The sequence below is a fragment of the Heterodontus francisci genome, chromosome 41, assembly GCF_036365525.1.
Source record: "Heterodontus francisci isolate sHetFra1 chromosome 41, sHetFra1.hap1, whole genome shotgun sequence".
Classification (NCBI taxonomy): domain Eukaryota; kingdom Metazoa; phylum Chordata; class Chondrichthyes; order Heterodontiformes; family Heterodontidae; genus Heterodontus; species Heterodontus francisci.
In genome coordinates, this window is record NC_090411.1 from 31,754,076 (window position 1) to 31,765,114 (window position 11,039).

Sequence of the window (11,039 nt, forward strand, 5' to 3'; positions counted from 1 at the left end):
GCAAAACCAGAGTCCAAGCAAACCAAAATCAAGAGTCAAGCCTCCTGACCCCTATAAATCTTGACCTGTCACTTCTCTGTAAACATCTTCTCCATGTCAAAAAGCCCCTGCTAGGATAATTATCCGAAAACAGGAGACTGCCAGTGTGCGTTGTTCACCACAAATCCTCTCAGTGTCCTTTCAATGACTCCAGTGAAAAGAACATCCATAGAATCCTTTTCAGTTTTCCCAAAATAAAACAATGGCCACAAATTTAAAATATGAGTCTGCCAAAAAAAACCTAACAAGAAATGTTGCAGCACCGTCATAACAATAACTTATCAAATCTATTATTCAGGTTCAACACATCAATTATAATCATTCTTTAATCTTCTATACTTGAGGAATACAAGAGTCGTTAATGCAAACTGTCCTTGAAATTTAACCCTTTTATCCCTGGTATCATTTTGGTGAATCTGTGCTGCATTCCCACAAAGGTTAATATATCAGAGCTGAACACAGTACTCCAGATGTGATCTAACAAATAAAGCATAACCTCCACCCCTTTGTATTCCAGCACCCTTGAGATGAAGACTAACAGTCTATTAGACGTTTTAATTCATTTAAGTACCTGTCCACTAGCTTTTAGTAATTTCTGTACACAGACCCCAAACTCTCTCTGCTCCTCCACAGTTCCTAGCTCTTCACCATTTAGAAAATGCTCTGATTTATCTCTCTCTATCCTCGCTCAATCTCACATTGAAATTCATCTAACACATTTTTGGCTACTCACTTATTCTATCAATGTCTCTTCAATTTTCTGCTCTAATTTACTCTACTTGCTGTATTACCTAACTTAGTGTCGTTTGGATATATGACTCTCAATTCCTTTGTGTTATTTATAAATGCATTGAAAAACCGAGACCCTGGTACAGATCCCTGGGAGAGATGACTAGTCATATCCTGCCAATTGGAGTTCATACCCATTATCCCTACTCTCTGTTTCCTACCTCCCAACTAATTCCACAACCATGTCTAAAGGTTTCCTCCAATTCCACGTGCTTCTGATTTGCCTATTCTCTTCAGTAGAATCTTGGCAATGATGTATTTGATGTTGGCTTCTTGGAGTTTTCTCAAAGTGAATCTGTTCTCAGCTTCAGAGTTTGTCAACATAATCGCAGAAGTCTGCAAATGGAAATTTATTTTGTGTTGAGCACAATTGGATCCATCTCTTGGAGAATTGACACTGCACTTGATGGGTCTAGAATGAATCTATGATACCAACGTTGACCACAATAGATTGAAAGATATTGGCCAGCCCGAGACATTGCACAGTGAATCTGCAAAGCAACCGACATGTTGGGGAAATAAAAAGCGAAGCGCTTCAAACAGAACTCTGTTGCTCTGTCTCAGTGTAACTTGGAAATCTACCCCATGGAATTTAAGAGTTATAAAGTCCTGTGTTGTTGCTTCTACAGGAAAGATATCTATTGAGACTTGATTACAAGGGAAGATTTTATCTGAAATAGAGAGTGTTATAACTATGACCCAAGTATTTCTGCATTCACTCATCCCAGACATTGGGAAGTAGGGCTCTTAGTAGTTGAACAAATGACAACCCGGCCCAGAGGCAGATTAAGATGGTGTATAGTGTATAGAGTCTGAGTCATTTTTGACAGAGGAGGCCATTTGGGCCAGAGTCTCTGGTGACTAGTACAATACATTCAGTCCCATTCCCCTGTTTTCATCCAATCTCCTTTTGAAATCATTTATTGGCTGCACTGCCACCATCTTCATAAGCTGGAAGTACCAGGTCATTCACCCTGGCTGTATAAAAAGAAATGTTCTCCTCCCATTCTCCTACCCAAATCCCTTAAGTAGTATTCCTGCATACTTGCACTATCAGCTAACAGGAATAGATCTTCCTTTGTTTACTTGTCAACATCTTCACATCTCCATCAACTCTCTCTGCATTGCCCTTTGCTCCAATGAGAACAAAAGGCAAGTGAAGGCACTACTTCAGCATCCCTTTCTCCTGCCCCACAACTGCATGACATTTCATCTGCATCAAAATTACATATTTCACATATCCCCTACAAGTTTCTCAGTGACAAATAGAAGATGTGAGCAAACTACCCTAGGCAGACATTGAATCAAGTTGAGGAAGCTGGATGTAGGAGGGCAAAAATTAACCAGCATGTTAAAGTTTCAGTAGAATCAACTATTACACAGCTCAGTATTTTGATCAGAATAATGAAATGAGTTACTTATTTATAGAGAAAAAAAAAAATCAGTCCCCGATAAATACTTTTATTTCCACATACAGCAAGAGATGAGAAAACTACATATTAGCCAGAAATGGATCACATTTTATTTCAACCAATACATTATAGAACTAAATGATTCCAGAATGCTAATCAACTCAGCGTGTGCTTGTCAAACAGGTACTCTCCCATGCCATTGTCAGGGGCTCCCAGTCTCTTCAGGTTGGTGATGTAATCTCCAAGCTTCTTGATCATCTTCACTTGCTCATCCAAGTAGTGAGTCTCCAGGAAGTCACACAACTGGAACATAAAATAGAAAATGCCAAATAGATGTTTAGTGAGGATCTTCTCCAAAAGAGAAATTACTTTTTGAAAATTGGAACAGTGTGACATGGGCACATTTACCCAAAAATGGCAAATCTATTTTAATAAACAGGGAATGGACTGCACTAGAAACATTTTAATGCCGCAGATACACAAAGTGCCTTGGGAACAGTTTAGTGATCCAGGTCTACAGTGTAGATGGCTTCTTGGCCCAAAAACAAAAATCTGAAAGTGAAAAACAAACTGACAGAATTTTACCAATGTAGAGTGAAGGGTAGATTTCATCACCAATTCATGAAAAATTGCAATGTTAGGAACTTACATGAGGGTCAGTGTTGCCAGTGGAGAGTTTGTGCAGATCCAGCAGACTCTGGTTCACATCCTTCTCCATCTGCAGAGCTCTCTGCATTGCCTCCAGACCATTGCTCCACTCATCCTGCTCTGGCTTCTGGAACAGAATAGTGGTCCTGTTAGTGGGAGTGCAAAGTCCAAGGGATGTTATGCTCAAGGTCAACAGGGTTAGTGACAACAAAGATAATCTGTGCACCCCAATACTATGAGGGACCATCGTAGGACACGGGATCAGTTCATTGAGTGTGCTTTGCCATTTTTGGCCAAAGCTCTAATCCCAATTACCCTAAATATGCTCCAATCTTTTCTTTCTCCAAATCCTTTTAGCATCCTCAACTTGTCCATGGGAAGGCTACAGCTGTAGACCACATTCTGCAGACTGTTACCTTGTTAGGCACCAAGAATGTAGACAGATAGTTAGCAGATTAAAAGCAGGACCTCAAAAGGTCATAATCTCTGGATTACACCTGGTGTAATGTGCTTGTGGGTATAGGAATGGGAGGATAGAGCAAGGGAATGCATGGCTGAAGACATGGTGTAAGAGGGAGGGCTTTAGTTTCCTAACTCCTGGGTCACTTTCTAGCAAAGGTGGGACCTGTTCAAGTTGGATGGGTTGCACCTGAGCAGGACCAACATCCTTGCTGGGAGGTTTGCTAGTGCTGTTGGGGGGTTTAAATTAATTTGGCAGGGGGATGGGATACAGAGTGGAGTTACAGTCAAATAAAGAAAAATAGAGTCAGTCTGGAAGGCAGAGCAAATATAGACCTGTTAAGGCACAAGCAAATAATGCATGGCTGGATTGCATCTATTTTAATAGGAGACTTACTACTAAGGCAGATGAATTGAGGGCATTGATTAGCACATGGGATTATGATATTATTGCAATTAAAGAGACATGGTTGAGGAAAGGGCAGGATTGGCAGCTCAATATGCCAGGGTATAGAATCTTCAGGCATGACAGGGGAGTGTAAAAGAGGAGGCAGCATTGCACTGTTGATGAAGGAGTCAACTACTACAGTAAGGAGGGATGATATCTTATAAGGTTCCCCAAGTGAGGCCATATGGGTAGAATTTAAAATCAAAAAAGGAGGCAATCACTTGGCTGGGAGCATACTACAGACCTCCAAGCAGTCAGGGAGATAGAGGAGCAGATATTTAGGCAAATCTCAGGTGTAAAAATAATAGGGTAATAATAGTAGGGGATTTCAACTTACCTAATATCAACTGGATAGTCTTAGTGCAAAAGGCTTAAAGGGGGCAGAATTCCTAACGCATGCAGGAGAGCTTTTTGAGCCAGCAATGTAGAAAGTCCTACAAGAGAAGGGGCTGTACTGGACCTAATCCTGGGGAATGAAGCTGGACAAGTGGTAGAAGTGTCAGAAGGAGCATTTTGGGGATAGTGATCATAACTCAGATTTAAGATAGTTATGGAAAAGGACAAAGAGGGACTGCAAATAAAACGTACTAAATGGGGGGAGGCCAATTTCAATGAAACAGGATCTGGCCAAAGTGGACTGGGAGCAGCTACTTGTAGGAAAGACTACATCAGACTAGTGGGAGTCATTAAAAAAGGAAAGAGTTCAGGGCCAACATGTTCCCTTAAAAAGTGAAGGGTAGGACCAACAAGTCTAGGGAACCCTGGATCTCAAGGGATTTAGAGGATTGGATAAGGAAAAAAGGCTTATGGCAGATTCAAAGTGCTGAAAACAGTGGAGGCCCTACTGCAGTAGAGAAAGTGTAGGGGAGTACTTAAAAGTAATTAGGAGAGCAAAGAGGGGACATGAAAAAACACTGGCAGGCAAGATAAAGGAAAATTCCATGGTCTTTTAAAAGTATTTTAAGGGCAAGAGGATAACCAGGGAAAGAGTAGGGCCCATTAGGGACCAGAGTGGCAATGTGTGTGGAGCCAGATAACAGATGAGGTTTTAAATGATTACTTTTCATCTGTGTTCACTATGGGGAAGGACAATGTAGGTGTAGAGATCAGGGAGGGGGTTTGTGATGTACTTGAACAAATTAGCATTGAAAGGGAGGAAGTATTAGCAGGCTTAAAAGTGGATAAATCCCCAGGCTCAGAGATGTATTCCAGGCTGTTATGTGAGGCAAGGGAGGAGATAGCAGGGGCTCTGACAAATTTTCAAATTCTCTCTGGCCACAGGAGAGGTACCACAGGACTGGAGGACAGCAAATGTGGTACCATTATTCAAGAAGGGTAATAGGGATAAACCAGGTAATTACATGCCAGTGAGTCCATCAGTGGTAGGGTAACTATTGGAAAATATTGAGACAGGATTAATCTCCACTTGGAGGCACAGATTAATCAGGGATAGTCAGCATGGCTGTGTCAGGGAGAGATAGTGTCTAACTAACTTGATTGAATTTTTCAAGGAAGTGACTAGATGTGTAGATGAGGGTAAAGCAGTTGATGTAGTCTACATGGACTTCAGTAAGCCTTTTGATAAGGTCCCACATGGGAGATTGGTTAAGAAGGGAAGAGCCCATGGGATCCAGGGCAATTTGGGAAATTGGATCCAAAATTGGCTTAGTGGCAGGAGGCAGAGGGTATTGGTCGAAGGTTGTTTTTGCAAGTAGAAGCCCGTGACCAATGGTGTACTACAGGGATTGGTGCTGGGACCCTTGCTGTTTGTACATTAATGACTTAAACGTGAATATAGGAGGTATGATCAGTAAGTTTACAGATGACATGAAAATTAACAGCGTCATAAATAGTGATGAGGAAAGCCTTAGATTACAGGACGATATAGATGGGCTGGTATGATGCACAGAGCAGTGGCAAATGGAATTTTATCCTGAGAAGTGTGATGTGATGCATTTTGGAAGGACTAACAAGGCAAGGTAATATACAATGGATGGTAGGACCCTAGGAAGTACAGAGGGTCAGAGGAACCTTGCACTTGTCCATAGATCACTGAAGGCTGTAGCACAGGTAGATAAGGTTCGGAAGGCATATGGGATACTTGTATTCTTTGCCTTGGCTAATAAAGGAAAGAGCATGGAGGTTAAGATGTAACTGTAGAAAATGCTAGTTAGGCCACACTATAGGAAGTATTTGATTGCACTGGAGGGTGCAGAGGAGATTCACCAGGATGTTTCCTGGGCTGGAGAATTTCAGCTATGAAGCTAAACTGGATAGGCTAGGGCTGTTTTCCTTAGAGCAGAGAAGGAAGAAGGGGGACCTGATTGAAATATACAAAATGGAGGGGCATTGATAGGAAGAAACTTTTCCCTTAGCAGAGGGATCAATAACCAGGGGGCATAGATTTAGAGGGGATTTAAGGAAAGATTTTCTCACCTAGAGGGTGGTTGGAATCTGGAACTCTACCCAAAGGGGTGGTAGAGGCAGGAACCCTCAACATTTTAGCATTTAGATGTGCACTTGAAACACCATAGCATACAAGGCTACAGGCCAAGTGCTGGAAAATGGGATTAGAATAGATAGGTGTTTGATGGCCAGCACAGACATGGGCCAAAGGGCCTGTCTGTGTGCTGTATAACTGACAGCATGTTTGAGCCAATACTTTACAATGCAGAAGTCATTCCTTCTGGATATCCATTTATTGATCTATCTATAAAAGAGGCAAAGATCAGTCATATCAACTCATCCTATAGCCACTCACCAACACTAGGAATTTTACTCATTAATCTCACCAGATGGAGAACGGAAGTGATTAGAATAAGAAACATTCTCTGAAAGTATCCAAGTTAGATCATAGACTCCTTCATGTTAAAAACCCAACCTTGATGTCCTCCAAGATGATTCGGCCTCCACGTTTATTCTGGAATTTCATCAGTTTCTCAGCGTGCTCCCGTTCCTCATGTGACTGCTCCTTGAAGAACTCAGCAAAGTGACGCAGGGCAACATCATCCCGGTCAAAGTAATAGGACTGCAGGTAGAGGCAAAATGGAAGGGGAAGAGAGGCCAGACCCAAATTGCATTTATGGCCATGTCAAAAATGGTAACAATATCATGGTTGATAAATCACTCATTCTTTACCTCAAAAGAGTTTGCTTTTTATTAAGGAGCTTGGTTTTTCAAGTTTATGCTGTAAAATACTAAACATATTGACATGCCCCTCCATGACATTACAAAAAGCAGTCATACAATTTGTATTAAAATTTCATTTCAGCATTCAAATTATAGTTATCAGCAGGTCATTCTTCACTCCCCCAATGAAGATGCAAGTGAAAGAGAAAAAAGTCTCAGTAGAATAAGACTTTTAGATTACTGGTTCATGCAAAGTGATTACCCCTCGTACAAAAGAGTTTAGCACCACAGGATTTACTCATTTACAAAAGGGGAAAGTCAGGCCAGAACTAGTCAGACAGTGTTTCACTAACTAGTCACTCAACTTAATTGTTGCCATTCAGGTTGGAAAAGATGACTAGGTTTATACATTTTCAACATGAACCCTCTATTAGAAAATTCATGGAACCTTAGAGTTACTTTCAAAATTGGACATAAATATTGCAAAGCAAGGAATAAAGTCCCTGTTTTAAGGGTGCTCACTGATTTAAGTCTAGCGAAGGCTAGAGAGATACATTATAAACCCAACTGTTTGGCCTAGAGAAATTCTAGCTACACAAAATGTATTGAAATTCCAATCTTAACTTTGAAACAGGACCCCAAGAAAACAATACACACCATGGAAAGATAAACATAGGAGGAATAGAGCTCCAGGTTGACTTGCTTGTTAACAGCATCTTCACAGTCCTTGTGGTAGTTCTGACACACTTGAGAGGCCATCATAATCTTTACTGCTAACAGAAGCTAAGTTTAAACAACAGCAAATAACTGCTTCCTACACAAGCTCTTGTATTTATACTGCTGGGTCAGCCTATAGTCAAACAGGGAATGACATCATTAATGATGATTGACAATTCCAGGTAGCCAGTCAGGAATAGTTCCTGAATCCAGGCACCAGTTAACAATGTAGTCAGGCTGTGGGGGTTGGACCCAGAGACAATGAGAGCTGTGGAATACAGGCAGGTTTGGATGATTATATTGTGATTGGTAGGAACAGGATGAGGCCATTCAGCCCCTCAAGCCTATTCAATTAGATCATGGTTTGTGTTTTAAGGCCATTTACCTGCATTGGTTCCATATTGTTTCATACCCGTACCTAACAAAAATCTAACAGTCTCGGTTTTGGGGGAGAGAGTTCCAGATTTCCATTTCCCTTTTTGTGAAGAAATACTTCTTGACGTCACCCCTAAATGGCCGAGCTCTAATTTTAAGATTAAACCCCCTGTCCTGGACTACGCTACTGATGGAAATAGTTTCTCTCTATGTACCCTATCAAATCCATTAATCATGTTCAATACATCAACTGTAATCATTCTTTAATCATCTATACTCGAGGGAATACAAGACTCTTCTATTCAAACTGTACACATAATCTAATCCTGTTATCCCTGGTATCATTCTGGTGAATCTGTGCTGCACTCCCTCCAAGGTCAATATATCAGAGCTGAACACAGTCCTCCAGATGTGATCTAACCAGGGCTTTATACAAATATAGCATAACCTCCACCCCTTTGTATTCCAACCCCCTTGAAATGAAGTCTAAAATTCTAGTAGACTTTTTAATACATTTATGCACCTATCCACTAGTTTTTAGTAATTTCTGTACACTGATTCCTAACCCTCTCTGCTCTTCACCATTTAGAAATTACTCTGATTTATCTTTCTTGGTCTTCACATCGAAGTCCATCAATCACAATTTTGCTCACTCGCTTAATCTGTCAATGCCCTTTTGCAAATTTCTGCTCCCATTTGCACTGCTTACTGTGCCACCTAACTTAATGGCATCAGCAAACTTGGATATACAGTACTCTATTCCTTCATGTATATTATTTATAAATATAATGTAAAGCTGGTGCCCCAGTATAGATCCCTTGGAGTGCATACCCATTATCCCTACTCTCTTGTCTCCATAAAATATTTAAAGGATTCCTCCAATTCCACAGGCTTCTAACCTAACCTCTTGTATTTAACCTTGTCCATGATGTATTTGATATTGACTTTCCTCAAACTGAATCTGTTGTCACGCAGACCCCCATCTGCCAAGAATGAGGCATACTAATTTCATCATATGAACATTAATTTTAAACTGCTGCTGGAGTTAAGAAATGACTTGTTAAAGAGATCACCAGACAATTTGGCTGGAAGGACTTCCCTGAGCCAATTAACCCAAATGGCTTTTGATCACCAGCCATTGAAGGTGTAAGGAAGTGCACTCCAGGGCCTGCTAAGACAATACAATCCACAAACGCAGAAGTGGTTAAGCCAGTTAGTCACACGACTGAGCTGCTGGCCAACTTGGGTTTTTATTTGTGCCACACACACAAGAATTCAGGTGGTGTGCAACTGAAGCTGGAACAAGGAAGCCTCTCTCCTGGCTGTCTCTCTCTAGCTTTCTCCCAAGCAACAAGACCCAAAGAAGACACGCACACCTCGAGAGAGAATAGACTCTGACATCGAAACAAGTTGAAGCATGAGCTGGGCCCCAACAAATAACAGGACTTACTGACAACCAAAGACTCCTCATTGACCTCATAGGACAGTAAATAACTAACACATTGCCTCAAACATTTCCGCTTTATTCTTTCTGGTTTTTCCTTTCTCTATCTGCATGTGTTTGTCTCATATGCATGTCACATATTCACAATCCTTAACTGGATTAGAGTTTAAAATTAATAAACTTCTACCTTTCTTGTTTAAATGTAAGGAAAACTCTGATTTCTTTACCTTACATTGGAGCTGTGAACAAGTGGTTAGCACCGCAGCCTCACAGCTCCAGCGACCTGAGTTCGATTCTGGGTACTGTCTGTGCGGAGTTTGCAAGCTCTCCCTGTGACCGTGTGGGTTTTCGCCAGGTGCTCCGGTTTCCTCCCACAGCCAAAGACTTGCAGGTTGATAGGTAAATTGGCCATTATAAATTGCCCCTAGTATAGGTATGTGGTAGGAAAATATAGGGACAGGTGGGGATGTGGTAGGAATATGGGATTAATGTAGGATTTGTATAAATGGGTGGTTGATGGTCAGCACAGACCCAGTGGGCCGAAGGGCCTGTTTCAGTGCTGTATCTCTAAATAAAGGGGGAAAAAGCTAAAAATAACATCTCTGAAATTAAACCCTATTACAGTTAAACCAAGCAAAGGCTGGGATGGAACACCTAGACTCCTTCTCACCTGGTCGTAACACTGTTCAGATTCAGAGATTCATAACATAATCCAATGTGTTTACAAAATGGAAATCCTATCTTGCATTGAGTACAATTGGATCGAAAGTAACATTGCTTGGAAAAATTGACATATCCCTGCGTGGGTCCAGAACAAGTCGGAGATACCAATCTTGACAATAGATGGAAAGATATCCACACTGAATCTGCAAACCAACCAAGTTGGGTGGGGCAAAGAAACAGTAGGGGGAAAAAAAAAAATGCTTCAAACAGAACTCTATTGCTCTATCTCTACAGTGTGACATAGAACACCTCCCCATGGAATTTAATATCAGTAAAGTCATGTTACACCTTCTGCAAAGCTGATGTCTAGTATGAGGGAAGAGTTAGAAGCTGAAGTATCGGGGTTCTCTTACTGTTGCTGCCTGACCCAAGCCATTGGTAAAAGATAGCCCTTTCGGGAATAGGAGGAGTACAGGTAGTGGTTGAACAAATGGCAGACTAAAGTAATTAATTCTTTACTATGATAAGGCGGCAAAAAAAGTCAAGTGAAGGCACTAATTCAGCATCCTTCCTAATTTCTTAATATTCCACCTGTAGAGGCAAGAACACTTTTGTAGCAGAAATTGCATATCCCTTACAAGCTTCGCAATGGCAATTGGGAGATGTGAGTAAATTATCCTAGGCAGGCTGGCTTGGGATACAGAAAAGGTTTAATGGAATTATTATACAGCTAGACGTAATGATCTGAATAACCAAATAAATTTACTGAATTATACAAAGACCAGTTCCATGATGAATACTTTTATTTCCATATACAGCAAGAGATGAGAAAACTGGCAATTAACCAGAAAGCATTCACCAGAATTGGATCACATTTCATTTCCACCATGTGGAAAACAAACATTTCAAACCCCAA

General features: G+C 40.9%; 1 protein-coding gene across 1 annotated transcript; it reads right to left on the reverse strand.

The window, feature by feature from the left end:
* Positions 1-2,337: 2,337 nt before the first annotated feature.
* On the reverse strand, positions 2,338-7,683 carry LOC137353677 (ferritin heavy chain B-like). Its single transcript, XM_068020038.1, has 4 exons — positions 7,582-7,683; positions 6,677-6,823; positions 2,890-3,015; positions 2,338-2,543 (listed from the first exon to the last, which is right to left on the reverse strand). Exons 1-4 carry the CDS (start codon positions 7,681-7,683, stop codon positions 2,397-2,399), a joined length of 522 nt encoding a protein of 173 aa, XP_067876139.1. The 3' UTR covers positions 2,338-2,396.
* Positions 7,684-11,039: the final 3,356 nt, after the last annotated feature.

Bases quoted from the DNA above. Each gene is read 5' to 3' on its own strand.
- LOC137353677 (XM_068020038.1), bottom strand. From the start codon at position 7,683: ATGGCCTCTCAAGTGTGTCAGAACTACCACAAGGACTGTGAAGATGCT. The intron at 6,824-7,581 runs GTGTGTATTGTT...CTCTACCTGCAG, and splicing joins CCTATGTTTATCTTTCCATG to TCCTATTACTTTGACCGGGA. The intron at 2,544-2,889 runs GTAAGTTCCTAA...TTTATGTTCCAG, and splicing joins CTGGCAACACTGACCCTCAT to TTGTGTGACTTCCTGGAGAC.